The sequence below is a fragment of the Antechinus flavipes genome, chromosome 1 (assembly GCF_016432865.1).
Source record: "Antechinus flavipes isolate AdamAnt ecotype Samford, QLD, Australia chromosome 1, AdamAnt_v2, whole genome shotgun sequence".
Lineage (NCBI taxonomy): Eukaryota > Metazoa > Chordata > Mammalia > Dasyuromorphia > Dasyuridae > Antechinus > Antechinus flavipes.
The window spans coordinates 236,156,206-236,182,259 of NC_067398.1; the positions used below are offsets into that span (position 1 = coordinate 236,156,206).

General features: G+C 31.5%; 1 protein-coding gene across 2 annotated transcripts in view; it reads right to left on the bottom strand.

Moving 5' to 3' along the window:
* Nucleotides 1–25,580, bottom strand: part of SHC3 (SHC adaptor protein 3) — a 159,984-nt gene extending 134,404 nt beyond the window's left edge. The window contains exon 1 of one of the 2 annotated variants that reach the window (XM_051998154.1): nucleotides 24,049–25,580. In XM_051998154.1, the coding sequence (XP_051854114.1) occupies nucleotides 24,049–24,594 (546 nt within the window). In that variant the 5' untranslated portion in view covers nucleotides 24,595–25,580. The remainder of the gene's footprint in view (nucleotides 1–24,048) is intronic. The other variant, XM_051998146.1, reaches the window with a different exon arrangement.
* Between the last annotated feature and the right edge of the window lie 474 nt (nucleotides 25,581–26,054).

Sequence of the window (26,054 nt, forward strand, 5' to 3'; positions counted from 1 at the left end):
CCTTTTAAGTCCTTTGAACAATTTCTTGCTATTTCACTTTTGGTCAACTGGATCACTGCAATACTGAAGGGTGGTTTAAATGTAATTAAGCATGATGTAAAGGCAATTAATGTGACAATAAAGATAGTTAACTGTCCTTAATTAGGAAGACCTTGATTCAAATCTATCTCTAACATATATTTCTTTTATCACAAAAAAATTAAGTTGCCAGTCTTTTATCAACACAATTTTCCTACACCAGAGATGTCAAACATATAGCTGGCAATAGCATGCCAGCTGTGTGAATAATATTTCCAAAAGCAAACCAAATCAGATTAAAATGTAATAGAGAAATATTTAACAAAATCAATAAAAATGCAGTAGAACAACATATAGAGTTTTCTAAGTCAATGTGTAGCCTGCAAATTTAGTGTCCCAGTTTCCATGAGTGTGACATTACTTCCTTACACCAATAACATTACAAGCCTAGACCTGATTAACATGAAAAAAAAATCATAAAGAGTATGTGAAGGTCATGAGAACAATATAAGGATGAGTGTTGTTATAGGGACATAAAGGTGTCCTTTGGGGATATAAATATAATATACTCTATGAATAACTGAGTGTTTTCAAATTTACTGCTACTTTTGATGTTTATATAGATATAAATATAGATCTATATATGTGGGTTTTTTTATTCTCTTGCTACTTAAATTTGTCAACATCTCTCCATCAGTACATTTGAGATACAATAAATAAATGTGTAGATTTTAAAAATAAATTATTTGTTTTGTCTTTAATTAATGATTTTTGTTCACTTATTAAGTTATATATCTCTTTTATTCTCACTGGTAAAAGGATGCAGTTTTTAATATTTTAAATTATAAATTGTAATCCACCCTTTTCAAACTCCAGATGCAAAGGTTTGTATGTGTGAGAGAGAGAGAGGAGGAAGGCTAAGAGGAAAAAAAAAAATGAAAACATCTAGATTTTTCAAAAAAAAAAAAAAATTTGTCCTTGTCATAAAAAATGATCCTTGGCATTGCAGGAAAGAAACACTGTGGAAGAAATATAAACTTATTCCCTATGTTATAGAATTCCAATGTCCAACATAAGAATGCATTCATAAAATAATAATCCAAAAATTAACTTAGCATTTAGAAACAGTCCGAGTTTCAGATTTTCATAAACTCACATATAAATAAAACCAAATTTATCACATAATTTATTCTCATAACTGTTCTTAGTTGCTATGCCAATTATAATTAATTGCTCACAAATTTGGATTCTAGTATCTCAGAATTTGTCATAATTTGACCTGGATTGTGTTAAATTGTTATCTTTAGAATACAAAAAGAGATTTATTTAAAATAAATAGCATAAACAAGTGGAAATTTTGATCTACTTAAGAGAACAATGTTATTAACTATTATTATCTTTTCCCAGAATTTTTTTCAATTTTTAAAATTCTTTTTTTTTATCTTTAACATTTTTTTCCATGTCAGTATCCTTGTAGTTTCTTTGCCTGAATATAGATCCATCCCTATTCCACCACCATCTTCCCTGGGGGGAAAAAACACACCACTATCTCTTTGAAAATAGTTTTAGAATATTTCAAGATTCACATTATATAACAACTTGGTTACGGTGCCATCCTTAATCCACCATTCTCATAGAAATTAATCTGTGTGTCTCCCATGTACTTACATTTGAATTTTTATTTTAGCTATGTTCTTTTGGATTATTTCCTCTATTTCACCATAAGCTCCCTGACAGTAAAGGATCATAGTTTAATGTCTAGTCCAAAGTAGGCCATCATCACGAATTAGAAAGAACCATGTTTGAGCTTCACAGATTATACACTGTCAATGTTCACACACACACACACACACACATTTACCTTAAATTTTCCTACCCATGAATAGATGCCTTAATAAAGAATAAACAATGATCTTTGAACTCTTTCTAGAGTTGTGACTATGACTTAGGGAATATAAAAATTCTCAGTACTAAAGTGATTTCAATGCTGTTTCAAAAGAAAACAATTATTAAATTGTAATAAAATGCTATTATAATGCCATGAAACCATAGTTTTCAACTATTGACTATTTCACTATGGCAAGCTGGCCACTCTAATATTATTTGACCTAATGTCAAGTTTTCCTTAGAATGAATTAGGATGTTTTTAGAGCATGCTTATTAGAGCTAGAATCATACTTATAGATTCAAATATGCAAACTGATTCACTGATAGTAATAAGATAAATTTTAAATATGTCTGATGTGCTATATTCAATGTATGTTTTAATGGCAGAATTAAGCAGGTGATTTTTCTACCTTATGTTTACTACTTGCAAATACAATAAAATAAAAAAATCCCTCTCATTTTTAATAAACCAAATTTGAAATATAGGTTATTTTAAGAAGAAATTGTGTTGTTACCTATAAGGGCAAAAAATATTTTTAATACAGAAAACATGAAATTTTAAATAGTACTTTTATAGCAAAGCACAATTAGAACAGTAATTAATTAGAAAAATATACTCAAAAAGTTTAAATTTAAAAATGTATGACAAAAAATTTCCTTTAGAAGGATTGGGCCACCAAATTAACAAACTGATACATAAAAATAAGCATAAAAAAGAAAAGAGAAATTAACACAGTTAAAAACAATTTAATTAATGAACAAAACAAAGTTTTTTAACTCAATTAAATCATACATACCATTAGCTAAATTAATAAAAATGTTGAGGAGAGCCAAATGAACAAAATCAAACTGAGAAAGGAACTTGGAATAAATGATAAAAGAATAAAGAAAATTAATAAAGAATAATACACACAATTATATGAAAACAAAACTGAGACCATAAAAGAAATGATTAATGCCTTTGTTTACTTGTTCTATTCCTATCCCTACTCAACCTCCATTACTATGTAATCTCCTTAAAAGCTGGAAATGGTTTTTGTTTTGTTTTTGTGTCCCCAACATCGAGCACAGTGAATACTTAAAAATATATAGAGCATTCAAATTGATGAAATAAGAAATAGACAATCAAAATAAACATTAGAAAAGTAGGTCAAGCAGATCTATTTGCCCTATTAAAAAAGCAGATGCATGCCATGAGTTAAATACTTCTTTTGCAGATGATATCTATAATTTATTTCAAAGACCCCAAAGAATCAATAAAAACAAGTCAAAATCACAAAGCTCCATGTGAATTGGGAAGGATAAGGCCATTCATTACTAATAGGAAGAATCATGGAAGAGGTGACATTTCAATGAGCTTTAAAGCTTCAGTAGGAAAGGAAAGACATTCCAGGCATAAGTATGAATAAGTCATAGAGACAGAAAAGTACAGGAGAGATATGGAGGAAATGTTTTTCTTTTGAAACACTTTGTCTCAATGCTCTCATCTTCCATGGATTCATTTTATTAATAACAACAACAGCAACAACAACAATAATAATATAGCATGTGTATAACACTTAAGGGGTGCAAAGCATTTATTTTCTCATTTGATCCTCACAACAATTCTTGGAGATAGAAGCTATTTTATGTCCATTTTACAGATGAGGAAACTGAGACAGAAATAAGTTAAATGATTTGGCCATGGTCACACAGCTAGTAAGCATCAAAGGTTGGACTTCAACTCAAGTCTGCCTGACTCTAGGTCCAGCGCTCTATCTACTATGTGACCTGCCTCCCTCTATTTATCATTTCTATGCAGATGATATTTTAGTCTTCTTCCTAAGCTCCATTAGGAGAACTGGGAAAGGCTTCTTGCTGGTGAGACTTAAAAGAAACCATGGAAACCTGGAGGCAGACATAAGGAAAGAGAGGTTTCCAAGTGTGATGGACTGACTTCCTTCAAGTCTTAGCCAAAATCTCATCTTCTACAGAAAAACTCAATCCTTAATTCTAGTTCTTTCTTCTGCTAATCATTTCCATTTATCCTGTATTAAGCTAGTTTGTACATAGTTATATACAAGTTTTCTTCCCTATTAGATTGTTCCTCCAGGGCAAGAATTCTCTCTTGATTCAATTCTCCTTCTGAAATTCATCCTTTTCTCTATTCGTTTAACCATCACCCTAAACCAAGCACTTAGAACCTTACCTTTAGGCCACTAAAATGGCCTAATTTGACTCCCAGCTACTAGTCTTTGCCATCTCTAAACCATCATCTATGTATTTGCCAAAATAATCTTCCAAAAGTAGAAGTTTATCTTGTCAGTTTCCCACCCCAAAACCTTTAATAACTCCCTAACATCTATAAGATGAAATGCATCTCTTCAGATTGGTATTTAAAATCTTTCATAATCTGATTCTACCTTCCACTTTTCTAACCTAAATAATTCGTCTTTTGGAGGAAATAAGAATGGCCTAGTCTGCCTAGACATCTGGGATTTGAAGACATTACCTTTATGTGATATCCCTTCCCTGCCTTAGCAAAGGATAACTCTCTTTCCTAGAATGTATTCCCTCATTGCTTCTGTCCCATGGACTCTTTAGCTTCTTTCAAGAATCAATTTATTTGCAACATTCTATGAGATTTCTTTCCTAATCCCTGTACCACAACTGTTGGATGATCTAAAAGTACCTTTTTTCATCTTACATTTGTGCTTTCTCTTCCAAATTATCTTGGATTATTTATTTGTTCTTGTGTTTAATTCTCTTCATCCAATCAGCCTTCAGGACTATAGAAGCTCCTTGAAGGTAGAAACCATTTATCATTTTGTTTTTATGTCTCTAACACAATTCCTTGAACATAAGAAGAGGAGGTGGGACAACAAATTCTAAGCTAAGGAAAATCCTTCTATCAACATAGTTCAGTATCTTCTCAGCAATTTATACTCTTATAGAATTGCCTAGAACAGTGATGTCAAACTCAGATAGGAATATAACTCTGACCCACATAGGCCATGAATTTGACACTTCAGGTCTAGACCTCTAAGATGTTAAGTAATTGATCCAGATCCTATAGCCAATATGAACCAGAGGCAGGACTTCGAAGAACTCATATCTTTATCTTCAAGCCCCAGTTACCTGTCATTCTATACTTCTTCTCTTGCATATGGCAGATATTTAACAAATGATCACTGAAACTGGATTAATCAGAAGTAAAATAAGACTTCAAAGTTTAGAATGTTACCAGATTATAAAATCATGGTATTTTCGAGATAAAAATTTTGATATCACCTAATCCAAACCCTATATTTTATAAAGTATAAAAAGGCTTTCCCAAGATCACACCAGCAAAACCATGTAAGACGCTAAAATGTCTCACAGTATGAGACCAAGACTCATTAAGCCAGCAGAGATAACACTTGATTATTGGTTATTGTTGTTTTCTTCATGAAGGTTCTATTTGGGTAACTGACTTTAGAAAGTTTTAATTAACATTTACAGAAGACTGATATCCTCAGAAGGGCACCATATAAGCATAAATCATTAGCAGGAAATTTATTATTAGTATGTCCATGGAGTCTGCCAAATAATTATACTCAATTAAATATGATAAAGTGAAATATGCCAGAATGATTCAGTTCTGAGCAACGATGAAGTTCAAATCTCACACAACTGTTAAGTATATATAAGTTCAAATTTGTACAATTTAAGAGAAACTTAAAGAGAAACTCCTTTCCCACACTTCTTAATGAGAAAAATACCTTCTCAGTGAATTTCTAATCTAGGATTGACACCCATAAAAAGATAATAACACTGGGATGGCATGATAAATTGAAAAGGAAACCCTAAGTTTGCGTCAGCTTCACTCAACCAACTAACTGTTTGGTAAAAACAAAAATAGCAACTAACTTAAAGGCTATAATTTTCAAAGTGAGAGTATTACTTCTTGGGGCCTATCAAGATATTAATTTCTTTTCTGAGCTCTAAGTTTCCATTGAACTGTGTGAATGGACAATATCTACCAGGGATAGACATTTGTCTATCTTCCCTCCCAAAAAAAGATGAATTAAGCTGAGGTTGGGGTTGGTCTTTTGTTATTGTTTTTTTCCCTAAAAGGCTAGAAAATTGTCCCTAAGACTTGATTAGCCTCACACTTAATCAGTGTCTCCCTTGAGGTAGGTAAGCCTCTGGTCATATTAATATTTAAAAAGACATTAAAATGTTTAAAAAGACCCATATATGTGGGGTAAGGTCTCTTCCTACTCTGCAGAGATTACAAAATTACAAAATCACAGAATTTTACATTGGTGACATATTTCAACTATCATCTAGTCCAATTCATTCAGAGAAATGAATTTCCACTCTAACAAATTTGACAACTAGTGCCTAGCCTCCATCTAAAGACTTTGAGATGGCTGAGGTAGAGGAATACACCCTCCCCTTAGGTAGTCCACTCCATGTTTAAATGGATGTATTAGGAAATTTTTCTAATGTCAATCTTAAATTTGCCTATTTTGCAACTTCTACCCATTGATCTTGGTATTGACCTCTGGGGCAAAAGAACAAGTATAATCCCTCTTCCCCATGACAATTCTTCAAATATTTGAAGATAATTATCAGTCTTTCCTGAGTCTTCTCCAGGCAAAATATCTCCAATTCCTCTAACCAAATCTCTTAAACATGAATGCTCTCCAGCTAACAATGCCCTTTAACTATCACACCCAAAACTGAACACAGTGCTCCAAATGTAGCCTGACCATGAAAAACTGCTCATTACTCAGACCTGGGTAAAATTATGAGGCCATAGATTTATTACTCATTCACTTTTTAAAAACCTCTGCTGCATGAAGTTAGTTTAAAACAGTGACTATATCAGAATACAAATTCTGATTACACATCCAATGCCAGATTCACTACACCACAGTCTGATTCAAAGACTGTATGAGAAGCCAAAGTCTTCTTTGCCTGAATGATGGCACTCCAATAAATCAAAAATAGAGACTGGAAATAAAAGGAAGTGATGTGAGAATCAGTAATGATAAGCATAGACTTGGAATTTACATCCATTATAACACATTCTTTACAAGATAAGATCTATATCTTAGAATAGATAGTAGATATACATCTTAGAAGATCTGTAACACTGCTAACAAAAAGCAAAAGTTACATAACCATGTCATCTTAATTAGATAGATACTGTAATAATAATTTAGAAGAACTTAGGTAGTGTTAGTGTAAAAAGTGCTGGATCTGGAGTCAGAAAGTTCAAATCCAGCCTCAAACACTTATTAACTGTGTGACCCTGTTTGACTCAATTTCCTCATCTGTAAAATGAGCTGGAAAAGAAAATGGTAAACTCACTTCAGTATCTTTGCCAAGAAAAACACTATATAGGGTCACAAAGAGTCAGACATGACTGAACAACTACAAAACAAATCAGTATAACTGCTATGTATGCTCTTATAAATAGCTTCTGTTTTTACTCCATCAATCTTTACCTAAATGTTCTCTATCATTTTCCCTACATCTAGTTACTAAATTTCCTCAAACTGTACCTTTACCCATGCATGTACATGTGCTTATACACAAAGACACACAGAATGTACCTATCCTGATCCTTCTGAATAAGGTATGCCTTTCCTAAACTATATTCCACTATATTTAATTCATCATTCTTGGTGCCCATACTTTATATGTTTGAATATAAAATTCTGAGACCATAGATTTATCATAGATTCCTCTTAAATTTTTTTAATGATTTCACATACATAGATAGAACAAATGTAAGATACATGGGTGACTTTTATGGAAAAAAGCTATAATCATGTTAAAATAATAAATAAAACTAGATATATATATGTGTGCACATATATATATATAGTTTGTAAGAAAATTCATAACCAAAGGATACAGGAGATTATGAAAGCAAAAACAAGCAATTTTTTTTATATGAACAAAATCAATGTAACAGATCAAAACGTTAAACTGTCACTTAAAGGGAAAACATCCTTATATCAAATCCCTCTGGTAAAAGTCTGATATTCAACCTACATAAAGATCTATAAAAAACTGATACAAATATGCAAGCTTAAGATCCATTCTCCAATAAATTAGCACTTTTCAAAATGTGAAATGTAAATAATCAACAAACATGTGAAATATTTTTTCCAAATCACTAATAATACAGGAATTATAAATTAATGGAATTAATTATGAAGGTTTCTCTGAACTTATCAGATGGGCAAAGATAATAAAGAGTAATAATGTTGATGGGACTATATAAAGATAGATGTACTAGCACATGGTTGAGTTAGTCTATAAATGGTTGAGTCCAACAATTCAGAACAATTCGGAAGTATGGTAGAAAAGAGACTACAGTTTTTATGCCCATCATTACAGTATTAATACTCCTAATCAACTATTACCAAGGAAATTAAAGACAAAGAAAAAATATAAGCAAAAATATTGATGACAACATATTTTATAGTAGAAAGAAATTGAAAAAAAAAGGTAGAAAAATGATTGAACAAACTGTGGCATATGAATAAAAAGGAATATTAATGTGCTTTAAAAATAAACAAATAAAAAGAATGCAGAGGAACTTGGAAAGAATTGTATGAAGTAATACAGAGTGAAATAAATAGAACCAAGAGAACAAAAAATACAGTTTACACATTAATGTAAAAGAGCAACACAAAAAGACATCAAGACTCAGAGCAATGCATTGATCCATCTTGACACCAGAAGACTAACAATGAAGACTATCTTCCTCCTCTTGAAAAAGAGGTGATAAATTGTAATTTTAAGATGAGGTGTACATTTCCAGACACAGTTGAAATTTTAGTTTATTTGACTATAATTTCATTTTGTTAGAAGAAAGGTTATTGTTAGGAAGGGATGGATATTAAGAAATGCCAATGGTATATATAAAAAGCATCAATAAAAGCAATGTTTTAAAAAAAATAAATGCAACATATAGATGTGTTCGAATTCCATCGCTGATATTTCTAGCCTTAGTCACCTCACTCATAAAATGAAAATAACACCTATTGTACCACTTCACCTTGTTATATGGAACAAATAAGAACAATGTGTGTAAAATAGTTTCAAAATCTTAAAAAATTTTTAAAAAATCAGTTATTATTTATTTGGGCAGAATTGAAGGTTCATAGAAACAGATATCATGCTCCTTCTTCAACTCAAACTGAGACCCAATCACAGAGCCTATAAGAAAATTTGTGAGGCTTTTTGAGTAGATATGACATTCTATTTTTAATGACTTTCCCAGCAACCAGTTTCAGTATTTATCAACCCTCACTATTATGAAATTTTTCACATACTATATAACCCAAATCTCATACTTTCAAAAAGGCCTTTTCTTCTTGTCTTGTCCTTAGACAAATTGGAAAATTAGTTACATGGTCCTGGTTTAAATATGAAGAATTATAATTCACCCCCAAAACCTCAATTATTTTATTCTAAAGAACATATTTGAGTACAGCAAGATGGCACAGTGGATAGAGCACTGGTCCTAGAATCAGAAGGATCTGAGTTCAAATCTAGTCTCAGATATAACACTTACTAGCTATATGACCCTAAATAAGTCACAACTTCAAATGCCTCACATAAAATAATAATATCTCCTACTTAATCTTTTATTTACTAGTTTCTAAGCACTTGATCATTTTGTGGCTAACTTGTGAAAACTCTATGCATTAGTTGTAGATCCAGCTATAACTCCATTACCCTCTTAGTTCTAGGTCAATGATGGATCTGAAATGAGAAACTGGAAGGTCAGAACACTTAACAGGAGATTTTACTTTGGCCTAACACAACAAGAATATGCATGAAAGATATAGTGATAGATAGCTTCCCTGGACACATTCTCCTATCTCCAATACCCCAAGTTTGAGAAACCCCAGTTATATACCACATGGACCTTTTATGCTTTCAGACCAGGAAAATTTGGCAAGGAAGCTGGAGCCAAAAATATTGCCTGAGGAGAAGGAAGAATGTCAGGAAAACAATGATCTAGCACAACTATGAAAACAAAAATCAGAAATCAAGAAAGATCTTACCAGGGTAATTATAATGGAATTTTAAATAATGTTATATTTCCTTTCTGTCCTAAACATAATAAAAGCAATAAATTGTTTTTTATTTCATTAATTTTCCTTAATTTCTATACTTGTCAAGAATCATATGATTTTGATGCTGAGGGGGACTTTATTAATTATTTTGTCCCATCTCTTCGCTTTATACATAAGGAAACAGATATTGAGGAATAAAGTAATTTTCCTACACAGCCAGTTAATGGTAAAGCTAGGTAAAGCTAGCTCACATCTCCCAATTCCCAAATTCAGTGTTCTCTCTCATATATGATACTAAAACAAATGCTAAAGACTGCAAGAATGTTGAAAAAAATAAGTTTTTAGACTGTGTTAAAATTAAATTTTAGTCAAATTAAATGAATAATTATAAATTTAAGCCTTAAGACTAAACTAAGAACTTTTTTGGGTTTTTTTTTTCAAGATTGCTCCATTCTAAATAGACAAACCCTTAGTAAATCTGATTAAAAAAAGGAAAGAGGAAAATCAAATTGTTAGTCTTAAAAATGAAAAGGGAGAACTCACCACTAACGAAGAGGAAATTAGAGCAATAATTAGGAGTTACTTTGCCCAACTTTACGCCAATAAATTCGACAACTTAAATGAAATAGAAGAATACCTCCAAAAATATAGCTTGCCTAAACTAACAGAGGAAGAAGTAAATCTCCTAACCACTCCTATCTCAGAAAAAGAAATAGAACAAACTATCAATCAACTCCCTAAGAAAAAAACCCCAGGACCAGATGGATTTACATCTGAATTCTATCAAACATTTAAAGATCAATTAACTCCAATGCTAAATAAACTATTTGAAGAAGTAGGGATTGAAGGAGTCCTACCAAACTCCTTTTATGACACAGATATGGTACTGATACCTAAACCAGGTAGGCTGAAAACAGAGAAAGAAAATTATAGACCAATCTCCCTAATGAATATTGATGCTAAAATCTTAAATAAAATATTAGCAAAAAGATTACAGAAAATCATCCCCAGGATAATACACTATGACCAAGTAGGATTTATACCAGGAATGCAGGGCTGGTTCAATATTAGGAAAACTATTAACATAATTGACTATATCAACAACCAACCAAACAAAAACCATATGATCATCTCAATAGATGCAGAAAAAGCATTTGATAAAATCCAACAGCCATTCCTAATAAAAACACTTGAGAGCATAGGAATAAAAGGACTTTTCCTTAAAATAGTTAGGAGCATATATTTTAAACCTTCAGTAAGCATCATATGCAATGGGGAAAAACTGGAACCTTTCCCGTAAGATCTGGAGTGAAGCAAGGTTGCCCACTATCACCATTATTATTCAATATTGTATTAGAAACACTGGCCTCTGCAATAAGAGCCGAGAAAGAGATTAAAGAGTAATAATGTTGATGGGACTATATAAAGATAGATGTACTAGCACATGGTTGAGTTAGTCTATAAATGGTTGAGTCCAACAATTCAGAACAATTCGGAAGTATGGTAGAAAAGAGACTACAGTTTTTATGCCCATCATTACAGTATTAATACTCCTAATCAACTATTACCAAGGAAATTAAAGACAAAGAAAAAATATAAGCAAAAATATTGATGACAACATATTTTATAGTAGAAAGAAATTGAAAAAAAAGGTAGAAAAATGATTGAACAAACTGTGGCATATGAATAAAAAGGAATATTAATGTGCTTTAAAAATAAACAAATAAAAAGAATGCAGAGGAACTTGGAAAGAATTGTATGAAGTAATACAGAGTGAAATAAATAGAACCAAGAGAACAAAAAATACAGTTTACACATTAATGTAAAAGAGCAACACAAAAAGACATCAAGACTCAGAGCAATGCATTGATCCATCTTGACACCAGAAGACTAACAATGAAGACTATCTTCCTCCTCTTGAAAAAGAGGTGATAAGTTGTAATTTTAAGATGAGGTGTACATTTCCAGACACAGTTGAAATTTTAGTTTATTTGACTATAACTTCATTTTGTTAGAAGAAAGGTTATTGTTAGGAAGGGATGGATATTAAGAAATGCCAATGGTATATATAAAAAGCATCAATAAAAGCAATGTTTTAAAAAAAAATAAATGCAATATATAGATGTGTTCGAATTCCATCGCTGATATTTCTAGCCTTAGTCACCTCACTCATAAAATGAAAATAACACCTATTGTACCACTTCACCTTGTTATATGGAACAAATAAGAACAATGTGTATAAAATAGTTTCAAAATCTTAAAGAATTTTTTAAAAATCAGTTATTATTTATTTGGGCAGAATTGAAGGTTCATAGAAACAGATATCATGCTCCTTCTTCAACTCAAACTGAGACCCAATCACAGAGCCTATAAGAAAATTTGTGAGGCTTTTTGAGTAGATATGACATTCTATTTTTAATGACTTTCCCAGCAACCAGTTTCAGTATTTATCAACCCTCACTATTATGAAATTTTTCACATACTATATAACCCAAATCTCATACTTTCAAAAAGGCCTTTTCTTCTTGTCTTGTCCTTAGACAAATTGGAAAATTAGTTACATGGTCCTGGTTTAAATATGAAGAATTATAATTCACCCCCAAAACCTCAATTATTTTATTCTAAAAAATATATTTGAGTACAGCAAGATGGCACAGTGGATAGAGCACTGGTCCTAGAATCAGAAGGATCTGAGTTCAAATCTAGTCTCAGATATAACACTTACTAGCTATATGACCCTAAATAAGTCACAACTTCAAATGCCTCACATAAAATAATAATAATATCTCCTACTTAATCTTTTATTTACTAGTTTCTAAGCACTTGATCATTTTGTGGCTAACTTGTGAAAACTCTCTATGCATTAGTTGTAGATCCAGCTATAACTCCATTACCCTCTTAGTTCTAGGTCAATGATGGATCTGAAATGAGAAACTGGAAGGTCAGAACATTTAACAGGAGATTTTACTTTGGCCTAACACAACAAGAATATGCATGAAAGATATAGTGATAGATAGCTTCCCTGGACACATTCTCCTATCTCCAATACCCCAAGTTTGAGAAACCCCAGTTATATACCACATGGACCTTTTATGCTTTCAGACCAGGAAAATTTGGCAAGGAAGCTGGAGCCAAAAATGTTGCCTGAGGAGAAGGAAGAATGTCAGGAAAACAATGGTCTAGCACAACTATGAAAACAAAAATCAGAAATCAAGAAAGATCTTACCAGGGTAATTATAATGGAATTTTAAATAATGTTATATTTCCTTTCTGTCCTAAACATAATAAAAGCAATAAATTGTTTTTTATTTCATTAATTTTCCTTAATTTCTATACTTGTCAAGAATCATATGATTTTGATGCTGAGGGGGACTTTATTAATTATTTTGTCCCATCTCTTCGCTTTATACATAAGGAAACAGATATTGAGGAATAAAGTAATTTTCCTACACAGCCAGTTAATGGTAAAGCTAGGTAAAGCTAGCTCACATCTCCCAGTTCCCAAATTCAGTGTTCTCTCTCATATATGATACTAAAACAAACGCTAAAGACTGCAAGAATGTTGAAAAAAATAAGTTTTTAGACTGTGTTAAAATTAAATTTAAGTCAAATTAAATGAATAATTATAAATTTAAGCCTTAAGACTAAACTAAGAACTTTTTTGGGTTTTTTTTTTTTTTCAAGATTGCTCCATTCTTTAGTGCCTACCCACTGACATGCAACATATTTTCCTAGATTTCTTTCTTCTCTGGGACACTCTACTTCATGGTTAATATTGGTGAATCAAGCAGTATCTAAGGATCTCTATGCCAGTTTCTGTGCTAAGGCCTGGGCATAAAAATACATAAAAATAAAATAGATTTGGCCCTGAAGAAAATTACATTTTATTAAACAACCTATACACATATAAGCACATACTATACAGGTAAAAAGTAAACAAACACAAGATAGTTTTGGAAGGAATTACTAACACTTTGATGAATCAGGAAAAGTCTCATGTAAAGGTACAGATGAAGTGAATTTTGAAGATTATTAGATATTCTAAGAGGCAAAGGTGAAAGAGCTCGTTTCAGGTATGTGGCTGATAGCCACAATATCCTGTGGCTATCTAAAAGGCATGGAGATGGGGGGTGAATATTATGGGTAAATGGCAGCACATAAGCTAGTTTGACTAGAGTGCAAAAAAAAGCCAAGAATGTATTTTAAGTCTAGAAAGGCAAGCTGGAGTCATACGGTGAAGCATGTTAAATGCCAAACAGAGAAGTGTGTATTTGATATTAAAGGTAATAAGAAGCCACTGTAGTTTCTCAAAGAGAGAAGTTACCTGTTCAGAACTATGCAATAGGGACACCGTTTTGACAAATATATAAAAGATGGCATAACAGTACAAAATGAATAATTCATTTTGTCAGGAAAGAAATCAAGGAAGTTGACTATATTAGTTGCCAATAAAACAGACTTTGCTTTTCTTAATTGCTTCACTATTTATGTGACTATTTAAAGGATTAATGACATAATTATTTTATTGATGACAGAGTTTGAAAGTTGAAAGGAACAAGAAAAATAAACAGTTTATGTAAGTATTTACATATTTTTATCTATCTTGGAATGACAATTTTGGCAGAAGTGGGAATGCTTATAGAGAATATCTAACCCAATCTTTCTATTTCTTTTATAAATGAAAAAATATAAGTTCAAAGAGAGGAGATGACTTGTCTGAAGTCGTGAAGTGAGTTAATGGCAGAGCTAGAACTAGAATCCAAGCGTCCTGATTTCTAACTTAGTATATTCCTCAAACATACAATGTCTGAGTCATAGGGGGAAAAAATCTGACTGTATACTTTTCACAACAAATTGAATTATAATCTTTCAATCTATCTTTCTAAGTTAGATCATTTATGAACCACCCACATCCTTGTATATTTTTATACTCCATTTTTATAAGCCCAACTTTTCAGGTTTAAAAAGAAAAGCAGTCATGACATTGACTCTTATTTTTATTCCAACCAAAAAAAGGATTACATAATTCACACCTATTTGATAAATAGTAAGATTAAAAGTAATTTATTTCATAATAAATAATGAATCATGGATGAACTTTAAAGTAATTTCACTGTTGACTACTTTGCAAGATTCCTATTCAAAGTCCTTATACAACGTGTCCCAAAAGTTTAGTGCAATCTCAAGCTTTAAAATCACACTAAGACTTTTAGGACACCCTGTATTTAGTGGTTACTGAAAGGATTGAATGTTAAGAATTTGTAAGATATTTTAAAATAGAATGAGAGTATAGGTAGCAAGAGCAAGTTTTAGAATCTTAACATGATAGTAGAAATAAGGTTGTCAACTTAGCATTGTCAACCATTCCATTTAGTCTTAAACCAACATTTTGTGATTGAATTATTTTGAGTAAGTTTCTTTTCTATAAATCTTTTTTTTCAAAATTAAAATAAATATTTGGATGGCATGATGTATTAAATAATGTGCACATTCTTAAAAGAATTGATAAACATGTGTGGGTACTCTGATAAGACAGACCACAAATGAAAACTAAATAACTACATTATTAATTAATATAATAAACTACCCATCAAATTATGTGGTAAACAATTTAGGAAGTTAAATAGCTAGAAGTTAAATAAAAAAACCACTGGACACCATAGCTATCAACCTGTTATACAAATGAGTAGAGTCTGCATTTGAGACTAAAACACCCCATAATGTCTTGAGGGCAGTGCTGATTGAGAGAAACTTGGCAGATGACAACCTTAAGAGATAAGAGAACCATTCAAAAATTCAGTGTGAAAGAAACTTATCAGTCTCTAAAAATCAGATTGATAGATGGTCCTTAGAGGAAGATATTGTTTGCACACTTTGATTAATAGTTTATATGCATACAGAAGAGTAAGTCTAATTATTATGTCCATCTCATTAGTTAGCATAGAGACAACTGTCTCTATTAGATGGTAAAGTGGATAAAGCATTGAATCTCAAGTCAAAAAGACATAAATTCAACCACATATATTTAATGGTTGCATGACCTAGTCATGTCATACAATTTTTTCCTCAGTTTTCTCATCTATAAAATGGGAGTAAGAGTAGCACTTACTTGCAGGGTTGTGGCAAGGCTAAGATGAGATAAGATTTGTAAAGCAATTTACAAATTATAAAATTTTATTATTAAATAAAGACTTTACCTATCTGGTTTTTTTTTTAATAAATGAGGATTTAAGGAGATTTTAATTATTAGGAAAAATTGCTGGATTGTTATCCCCTCTTTATGAAAAATGAGGCTATGTTTTCTGGTTCTTTTGTTTTTTATCAAGTGGTAATGTGGTGAAGTGATTAAATCTAGGAAAACCTTGTGTTGTGTAACTCTGGGTAAATCACAACTTCTTAGTGCTGTAGGCAGTTCTTTAAGACTATAAATTCCAGAAAAGGTTTCAACAAGTTATCAATAGTGATCATTTACTCACTGGTCTCTGTACCAATAAAATCCTAAGTTGATTACCTAACTCTTTAGCACACCACAAAATGTACACATATATATGCCTTAAATACTGGGTAGCAAACTAATATCATACCTAAGAAACTTCATCCAATATGGACCATCCAATGAAAATCATAATGACATCTCAGAATCCCCATAATTTATATTATATAATGTTAATAAAGTTAATTTTATTATCATGCTTTATTTTAAAAATTCATTGTACTTTTAAAAAATTACCTAGAAAGAACATTTACTTTTCAAGAATTTCCATCAGTTGAAGAAATTTCATTTTTTGTTTTAATGTTGCATTAGATTTTCAAAGTTAATAATCAGCATAATTAGTAAATTATAAAAATCTTTCAACCATATAGCTTAAAAGGATCTGATTTCAAGTAAGTGGATTAAATCATGAATAATTCTTTTTGGCAGCTTTTTAAATGAGCTTGTAAATAGATGAACTTTTAAAATCTACAATTAGATAGGAATCTAAATGAAACCAAATGGCAGAATTCTTTTGAATGAACAAAAAGTTAAGACTCTCAAAGGAAATAACGAAGGAAAAAAGGTGAGAAGAAGGGGATTTACCAGTACCAGATCTCAAAGCAATAATCATCAAAACCATTTTAAATTGCTTAAAAAAATAAAGAAGTTGGTAAGAGAAACAGATTGGGTATACAAAATAGGCAGAAGTAAATAAACATAGCAGCAAGATGTTCAGTGTAACCCAAAGACTCAAAACTATGGATTAAGAATTTTCTATTCAACAAAACCTACTGGGAAAACTGGAAAGCAGCCTGATAGAAACCAGATATAACCCAGTATCTAAAATCATGTACAAAAATAAACTCTGAATACACATGATGTAGAGATATAAAATGTTTACATCTTTAAAAAATATATGTTCATGGCAAAACAAAAGATAGAGAAAAAGACTAATCACAAAAGACCAAATGGACAATTTCAGCTACATAAAATTAAAGTTTTACTAATATAAAACAAATTAATTAAAATATGAAGGGGAAAAATCCTTGCAGCCATTTTCTGATAAAGTTCTCACATCCAAGATATAAAAAGAGCAAGAATCATTCCTCAATAAATAGTCAAAGGAAATGAAGTCAATTTTCAAAAGAAGAATGTATCAAAATATATCAAATCACTAATTGGAGGAATATGTGTGCACATGAAAGCAATTCTTTCAACAAAGGAGAATAGATGGAGCAAATTGGATTAGCAGAAAGAAATACAACTCAGTTCTCCAACAAAGATTTAGAAACATACCAGATAGAGTCATGATCAGAAATATAAGAAAAAAATCATAGTCATATTTCCAGAATAGGTTTGCATAGGAAGAGAGGCTGAGAAGTCTGTGGATACTGATAAATGTACTCTGGCCCAGGGCATGTGAGCATTCTGAGCTACTGAGAGATGACTGAGTGAGATTGCACACCAGTGAAAGAACTAGTCCCAAACCCCACTTGGACGGCCCTGACCTTGTGCAGGAAGCAGGAAAAAATGCCATAAGGCAGATTTATCATCACTATTCAGGTCAAAGTCACAGGTACAGGACCAACTGAGAAGAGGATTTTTGCCTAGGGCTGAAGTCCTAAAAAGACTTCAGGTCTTTTAAAGTCACAGGTCCTGGGCTGTGCATTCATTTAGGATGCACTATGTGATTCTGACCCCAAATGGTTCCAATATTCAACCCAATCTGAAACCCACCGAAGAATAACCAGGGCAGGAATACAAGATTAAAGAGAAGCATGTAGTTTTATCATTCTGAACATATAGACTTTTTCAGTATCTGATAATACCTAAGTCCAATAGTAGCCTAATGGAACTTTCAAGCAGTGGTATGCACACAAAAATGTTGTGTAAACACGAATTCATGTCAGGAAAATTGTAGAACCTAGACCAAAAGGTTGATGATCAGACTTTGCTTTGGATATGATCTCTTTGAGAGCACTGAATACTTGCAAGTTTCTAGCAGAAATGGTTCTTGTGAACCTAGAATAATACAAAAACCAATTATCTCCACAAAAAAAAAGCAGTAGAAAAACCTAAGAGAAAAAAAAAAGTCAAATCCAGAAATTTCCCCCCAAAGTGTGCAGAAGCTAGTATACAAAAAAAATCTAAAATCAAGAAGTAGATTGAAAGAATAAGAAGAAATAAAAATAACCTTAGCATAAAGAACTATTATGATGACAAAGACCCTCAAGACACAAACTCAGAAGATGAGAATAACTCCAAAACATCTTTAAGAAAATTTTCAAAAGAAAATATAGTTTATGTAAAGTCCATCCAGAATTCCTAGGAGATGAAATAATTTAGTTAAAACATAAATCAAATTTAAAGTATTCAAAAAAATTGAGAACTAAAAAAAGCTTTTTTAAACAAATTAGAGTCTTAAAGGATAAAAATGGAAAAAGAAATAAGAATTATGGGAAAAAAAACAATAAGTTATGAATAGGAGGTATAAAATTTTATCCAAGGAAAAAACTCCCTGAATATTAAAGTTGACCAAATAGAAGATAGAAATTCCATGACAAAATAAAAAAATGAAAGGGAAAAGACTGAAAAGTAGAAGAGAAATATAACGTATCTCAGAGTAAATAATAAACTGACTGGGAAAATAGAAAAAAGAGAGAGAATTTAAGAATTATTGCATTACCTATAAGCTATGACTAAAAGAAAAAAAAATGTCCTAGACACCCTATTTCAAGAAATCCTAAAAGAAAATTGCCTAAATTTCTTAAAAGCAAAGAGCAAAATAGAGATAATCCATTGGTAAGTTCCTGAAAGAAACCCCTAAATGAAAATCCCCAGGAATATTATAGCTAAAATCCAGTTTCTGGGTCAAAGAAAAATCCTATAAACAACCAGAAAGAAATAAATCAATATCTAGGAGACATATTAAAAGATTTAGTTGTCACAATTGCAAAAGAGAGAAAGTTTAGAAAATGATATTCTATGAAGCAAAAGATGTAAGTCTATACACAAGAATAACCCAGAAAACCAGAGGATAATTCTACAGAAGGAAAAATTGAGTTTTAATGAAATAATGGGCTTTCAAATGTTCCTGATTAAAAGATCTGAGTTGCACTTTAAAATACAAACTCAGTCAGGAGAAATATAAAAAGATAAGGTACTAAACTATTTAGATTCTAATATGGAGAGATTGTAGCCCTTCAGAACTCTATTATCTGATCAATTCTGATAGACATGGCTCTTTTCAACAATGAGATGATCCAGGCCAGTTCCAATGACCTTGTGATGAAGAGAGCCATCTACACCTAGAGAGAAGACTGTGAGAACTGATTGTGAATCACAACATAGCATTTTCACTCTTTTTACTGTTGTTTGCTTTCATTTTATTTTCTTTCTCATTTTTTTCTTTTTAATTTGAGCAAGCAAATAACAGCTCAAAGCTGTTGCAAGCAACAGCAGCAAGATAACTGTATAAATATTTATGCATATATTGGATTTAACATATATTTTTACCATATTTAAAATATATTAGATTACTTGCCATCTAGAGGAAGGGATGTGAGGAAGAAAGGGGAAAATTGAAATACAAGGTTTTGCAATGGTTAATGTTAAAAAATTATCCATGCTTATGTTTTGAAAATTTAAAAACTTTAATTTAAAAAAAAAGAACTCTATCATCATCAGTGATCACAAGGGAGTCTTATTAGACAGAGAGTTTAGGAATAGCTTTGTTAAATTTTGATTATCTTAAAAGAAGAATGGAAAGCTCAAGAAGAACCTTTGAGTCTTCTTGCACAAAATGAGTAAAATGGAAATGTTTTCATGATTTTACATATATAACCTGTATTAGATTGTACATTATCTTAGGAAAATGAAGGGAAGGAGAGAGAGAGAGATAGAATTTGGAACTCACAACATTTTTTAAAAGGTAGAAATTATTCTTACATGTAATCAGAGTGAGGAGGCTTAAAGGAATATATTCCACTAATGAAGAAACAAAAGAAATTATTTGATAATTCATTCCTTGTTGTATGAAAATAAAACTGATAATCTAAATAAAATAGATGAATATGTATAAAATGTTCATACTAAAAGAATTAACAGTAGAATACTAAATAATGCAACCTTAGAAAAAGAAATTGAATAAACCATAAAGAACTCCTAAATAGATGTACTTACAAGCAAATTTTATCAAACATTTAAAGAATAATTCGTCCTGATACAATGTAAATTGTAAAAAATATGAAAAGACTCTAAAAGCATTTTCTATGATAAAAATAGGATCTTAATACTTAAACCAGAAAGAATCAAAACAAAGAAAGGAAACAACAGTCTAATATCCTAATGAATATTGATGCAAATTTTTTAATAAGATAATTTCAAGAAATCTAAGTCAATATATCACACAGATTATACACTATGATTAGGCTAGAGTTATACCAAAAATATAGTATTCATTAAACATTGGTAAAACTATTTTTAAAAAATTGAACATTTTAAATCACAAGGACAAAAAAATGGCTATATTAACACAGAAAAATCTTTTTTACAAGATATAAGAACATACTCCTGTTAAGAAAAAAAAACACTAGAAAGCATAGGAATAAATATATCTTTTTTTAATTTGATAAATATTATCTATCTATAACCAAAAGACAGTAATAGCTGTTAATGGGGATAAACTAAAGGCCTTTCCAATAAGATCAGGGGTAAAGCAAAGCAAAGATGTCTATTTACTATTACCATGCAATATAGTGTGAGAAATGAGTTCTGTAGCAATAAGACAAGAAAAAGTAATTGAGGTAATGATAGGAAAATTGGAGATATTCAAAGGTATCCAAAGGACATACTTCAAAAATGCAGAAAAAAAAAAATCACAAGAACTGGTGGTAGATAAATAGCTTTTGGAATCACTTGCAAAGAGAAGATATTTAAATTCGTGGGTGCTGATGAGATTTCTAAGCAAGATAGTATTAGAAGAAAAAGAAAAGACACTCCAAGACAGGGCCTATAAGATTACTTATGATTACCTGGATAAAAATACAGCAACATAGACTGAGGAACTATCATGCTGAGGAAAACCAGAAAGCAGCAGTATCATAAGAAACTAAGAAATTTTTCCCTCTGTTCCCTGTGTTCCCTTGCTTGTGTTTTGCTGAGAATACAGAGTAGCAGAGACAGATTACATATGTTGTCTGAAGCACCTGATGCTAAGCTAGGAACACTCCTTGAAGAAAAGATAGATTAGCAATACCAAAAGTTGTAGAGAAGTTGAGAAAATTGAAGATTTGACAAGAGATCCTTAGTGACTTTGGAGAGAACAGTTTCAATTAGGTCAGAAACTAGATTACAAATAATTTGGAAGCAAGTAACAGGAAAATGGAGATATCTAGTGTAGATTACTTCCTAAAAGGGCTAAAAAGAAAAACCTATATTCTAGTCATTGACTTATAATTTCTAGATATGTTATTTTTAGTACTCTGACTATTAATGTTATTGTTATGGCTCAGCATTGTATAAAGTAAGAGCAAAAAAAAAAAGAAAGAAAAAGAAAAAGTTAACTGTTTTAAAGAGAAAAAAATTAAAAGTGTAATTTTATGTACTCAAAAGTAAAAGTCAACTAGGGGCAGCTAAGTAGCACATTGGATAGAGCACTCACCCAGGCATCAGAAGAATCTGAATCTGGCCTCAGACAACAGACACTTACCAGCTATGTGATCCTGGACAAGTCACTTAACCACAACTGTCTCACAAAAAAAGAGCAAAGGGAATCTGAGCCAGAAATGCATTAAGTCCTACTGGTTTTTAATCATATGTTACTTTAAATAAAAAATCATAAGATTTAAAACTGGAAAGCACCCTACAGATCATTCTAGTCCAGATTGTGTATTTTATTTATATGAAGAAAATCATATAAGACTAAATGCTTTGTCCAAGATAGCAAGCATCAGAATCAGCCTGAACCCAGTTCTTCTGAATCCTTTAGAAGGTTTTCCACTACTCCACAATGATACATATCTAGAAAACTTTGCCAGCATATAATTTAAATATAGTGTGATTTATTTAAAATTGTAGTTATATTAGTATTCTGGGAATAATCCACTGTATTATTAACTTTTAAACTAAGTTCAAAGTTTATATCTATTTTGTTTTTCAATAGCTATATAATCATACTATATAAAATAAATTTAATCAAAAATAGCTAATTTCAGAATCATCATCTACCTGCTTTATGATGGATATCATTGGTACCAAAATACAGTGATTCATTTTCAGATGTAATAATAATGCTTTTTAATATAAAACTCACAATAGTGAGAAAAAGTCTATTTGTAATGCCCAAGAAGCTGGTAATAAATTACAAAAATGTATTTTATCCATAAATGATTCAAAAAGTAATTCTTTCAGTATGAATTCCTTCCCCCAAAAATGATTGTGACAAAGACCCGATTTTGTAATAAAGAAGTCAAGCAAATTGAATTTTGAAATAGGCCATCCTAAACTCTATATTCAGCCATTACTTAGGAATAAAAATCAAATTGTTTTCTCAATGGTATATATGGTAGAGAGACAAATTGTATTTCATTTGCTTTTGAATAAAAAACAGTTCTTTGCAACAACAAGACTTTAGTAATTTTTTCAACCTAGATTTTAATCAATATTTATTTAGAATTCATTCCAGGAAAACTTGCGAGAATGGCTAAACTGTTAAGAATTAAATTGTACTTTTATAATTATTCTATTGAAAAATGAAAACTAGGCTTTTCTTTCAGCTAAGCCCCACTCCTTCCAATCTATTTAAACCAGGTTTTTAAATGTTTTCTGAAAATAATAATAGCAAAAATCCATCCCACATTCAAGTTTGGCTATTCTGAACACAAAACATAAGTGCTCAAATGAAATGCACATATAGACTAGGAAAAATACTGCTATTTGAAAAACTCAAGTCTTTCATATAAAGCATTTTGCTCCACTAAGCAAAGATAATAATTCTCTTTATGGGAAAAAAAAAAAGCACAAACTGACTTTGCAAACCACAACTGATTACTGTAACAATATGGTTTATTCCATTTCACTCAAAAAGATTCTCATAATTATTTCTATATAGAATTTTGTTTTATTTTAAAACCTGCTGTATAACAAATAAGTCCTCTCTATTTGCAAAGGTAGGTCTATTTCTTAATGAGAAATTTTGACAGTCATACTGAATAACTATGTGACAATGAGATATAAAAATAAACCACATTAAATGAAAAGCTTGGGTTTAATGAAAAAGCTATATATGAAAATATATGCATAATACAACATATGTGTGTCTATTTGAGAAAGCATCTCTGCATTTCTCCCAATCGCGCTGAAAAAACATGCTGACTGCTAAAGAGTTAAAGTACATGTTTCCTCTTTCTTAATGTGACAATTAATACTAATTTTCCTAAATCTGCTTTTTTGTTCATCTAATCTGTGCAAGATATATGGCAAAAAAAGGGGGAGAGAGGGGATAAAACACTGATTATTGCAGCTTTACCAATCTATCTTGGAAGCTAGCATGGACATTTTCATTGATAAAAAGGGAGAATGGAAAGAAAGCAAACCAACCTTCACTTCAAACGTCACACCAGGTCCCAGGATCTTTTCATTTGAATGCAGCCACCCTCCAGAAGGTTTATTGACAAAAATGCTATTTGAATTGCAGACTTCACCTCCTAGGTGCATCTCCTCTGACTGAATTTTTTTCCCTGTGTTCATCTTGCTTGTGTTCTGCTGAGAACACAGAGTGGCAGAGACAAGGTTACATGTGTTGTCTGAAGCGCCTGATGCTGAGCTAGGAACACTCAAGCTGCCTGGCAACTTGGAAACAGCAAGGTCCTTGACTGCAGAAGGCAGGTTTTTGATGCCCAAAAGGTTGCTGGAGCTGGAGAATTTCAAGTGAGATACTTTATGTTTGAGAGTACAAAGCGTGGTGGATCCATCCTCCTGGTCTTTATGGAGAACCTGGGTTGAGACCACATATGAGGATGATATTGCTGAAGTTGTGGCAATTGTTGAGACCTTGCAGGTATTCGTGGACAAATTGTGGATAAGTTCATCAACTGATGTCACTGAATCATTCCTGAAGCGGTTATACTTGGTATGTTGACGCATGCCCTTCTATCTGGTTTCCTGTATATGTTTTGGCAGAGCTGATGCCAACTTAGAAAGCACCTGTTCTCTCATAGCAGACAATACATAATGATTGAGTGAGGGCAGTAAAATTGGGATGTTCCCCCCAAAATGTCTTTAAAGGAAGGACGAAAAGAAGAAAAAAATTGTTCCACAGTCCTTCATCAAAAATAAAACAAAAGCCATGAAAGAAAACTCTCTATGGTTCCTTAGACTAGGAAAAGTAATAGTTTTCTGATAGAGATTTCAATCCTGCTTAGCTGCCAAGTCTCTCACAGTAAAAGCATGACTCACACAAATGAGGAGACCCTCTTCAACAAAGGCTCAGTGAACACAGCAAATCACTTACAACTTCCTGTAGCCAAAAAAAAAAAAAAAAAAAAAAGCACATCCACCCACTTACAGCATACCAGAACCAATCAATTCTCAAAATTCTCCAATTTCCTTTTTTCTATTTTTCTCAAAAGATATTTCCTTCCAATTTTTTTTTGTTTCTCACCTTCCTTGAACCTTCACTCTTTCGATAGCAGAAGTAAAGCCAATATCTCAATGAAATATGTCCATCCAGAGATCATATCATATTAGAATAATTTAATTTATAAATTAACTTCCTAAAATCTGTAATTTTACCTTGAGGGTTAAAACTATCCCACGCAACTCATTTTTATGAGCCTTAGAAGTATAAAATAGTATATTTAAGAATATGAAAGTACTTTTAAGACAAATACCTTCCTCCAGCCCTGATGATTTAGAATCACAGTTTTAAAATAGAAGGAAAATACTCTCCTATGTAAAAATAAAATAGTAATTTCCTTCTCCCCTCCACACCACACCCCAAAACAGCAGAGCAGCCATAACAAGTGTCTTGTGGCAATGCAGTTTCTTAAAAAAAATGTCTGCACCTACTTTTGCATAGCACTTATATTTCTTAATTAGCTATAATAGTCCTTTTTCTTTATCCAGTAAGTTAAATTATATATCAAAAGAAAAATATTTCTTAAATATGGCAATAAGCTTTAGAAATAATATGCCTTTTCTCCACAAAAATCTATCCCAAAGAAAGAACTTTATACGGAGCTCAATACCACTTGAATATTTTTGTTGTTTAAACCATAAAAATTACTAGGAAACAGAATTTTTAAAAATCAGACTCCTTTCAGTTATATCTTGATATCCTGCAGTCAGTAAAGAAGAAAAATTCACTTGCTTTCATTCTGCATATAATCCACAGGAAAATCCTTTCTCTTGAAAAGTCAGATGTCAGGCTTGAGATAAAAATTTGCATTCCTTCTTCCATCTGTTAAAAACAAATAGGAAATTCCCTCTAATGGAAAAGTCCAGAGCAGGTTCAAAAATACCCCACTTATTTCTGATGTGGAATTAGATTTACTAATCTTGAGCATGCAGAGCACAGGCAAATAAAAATAAAAATAGTCCTTAAA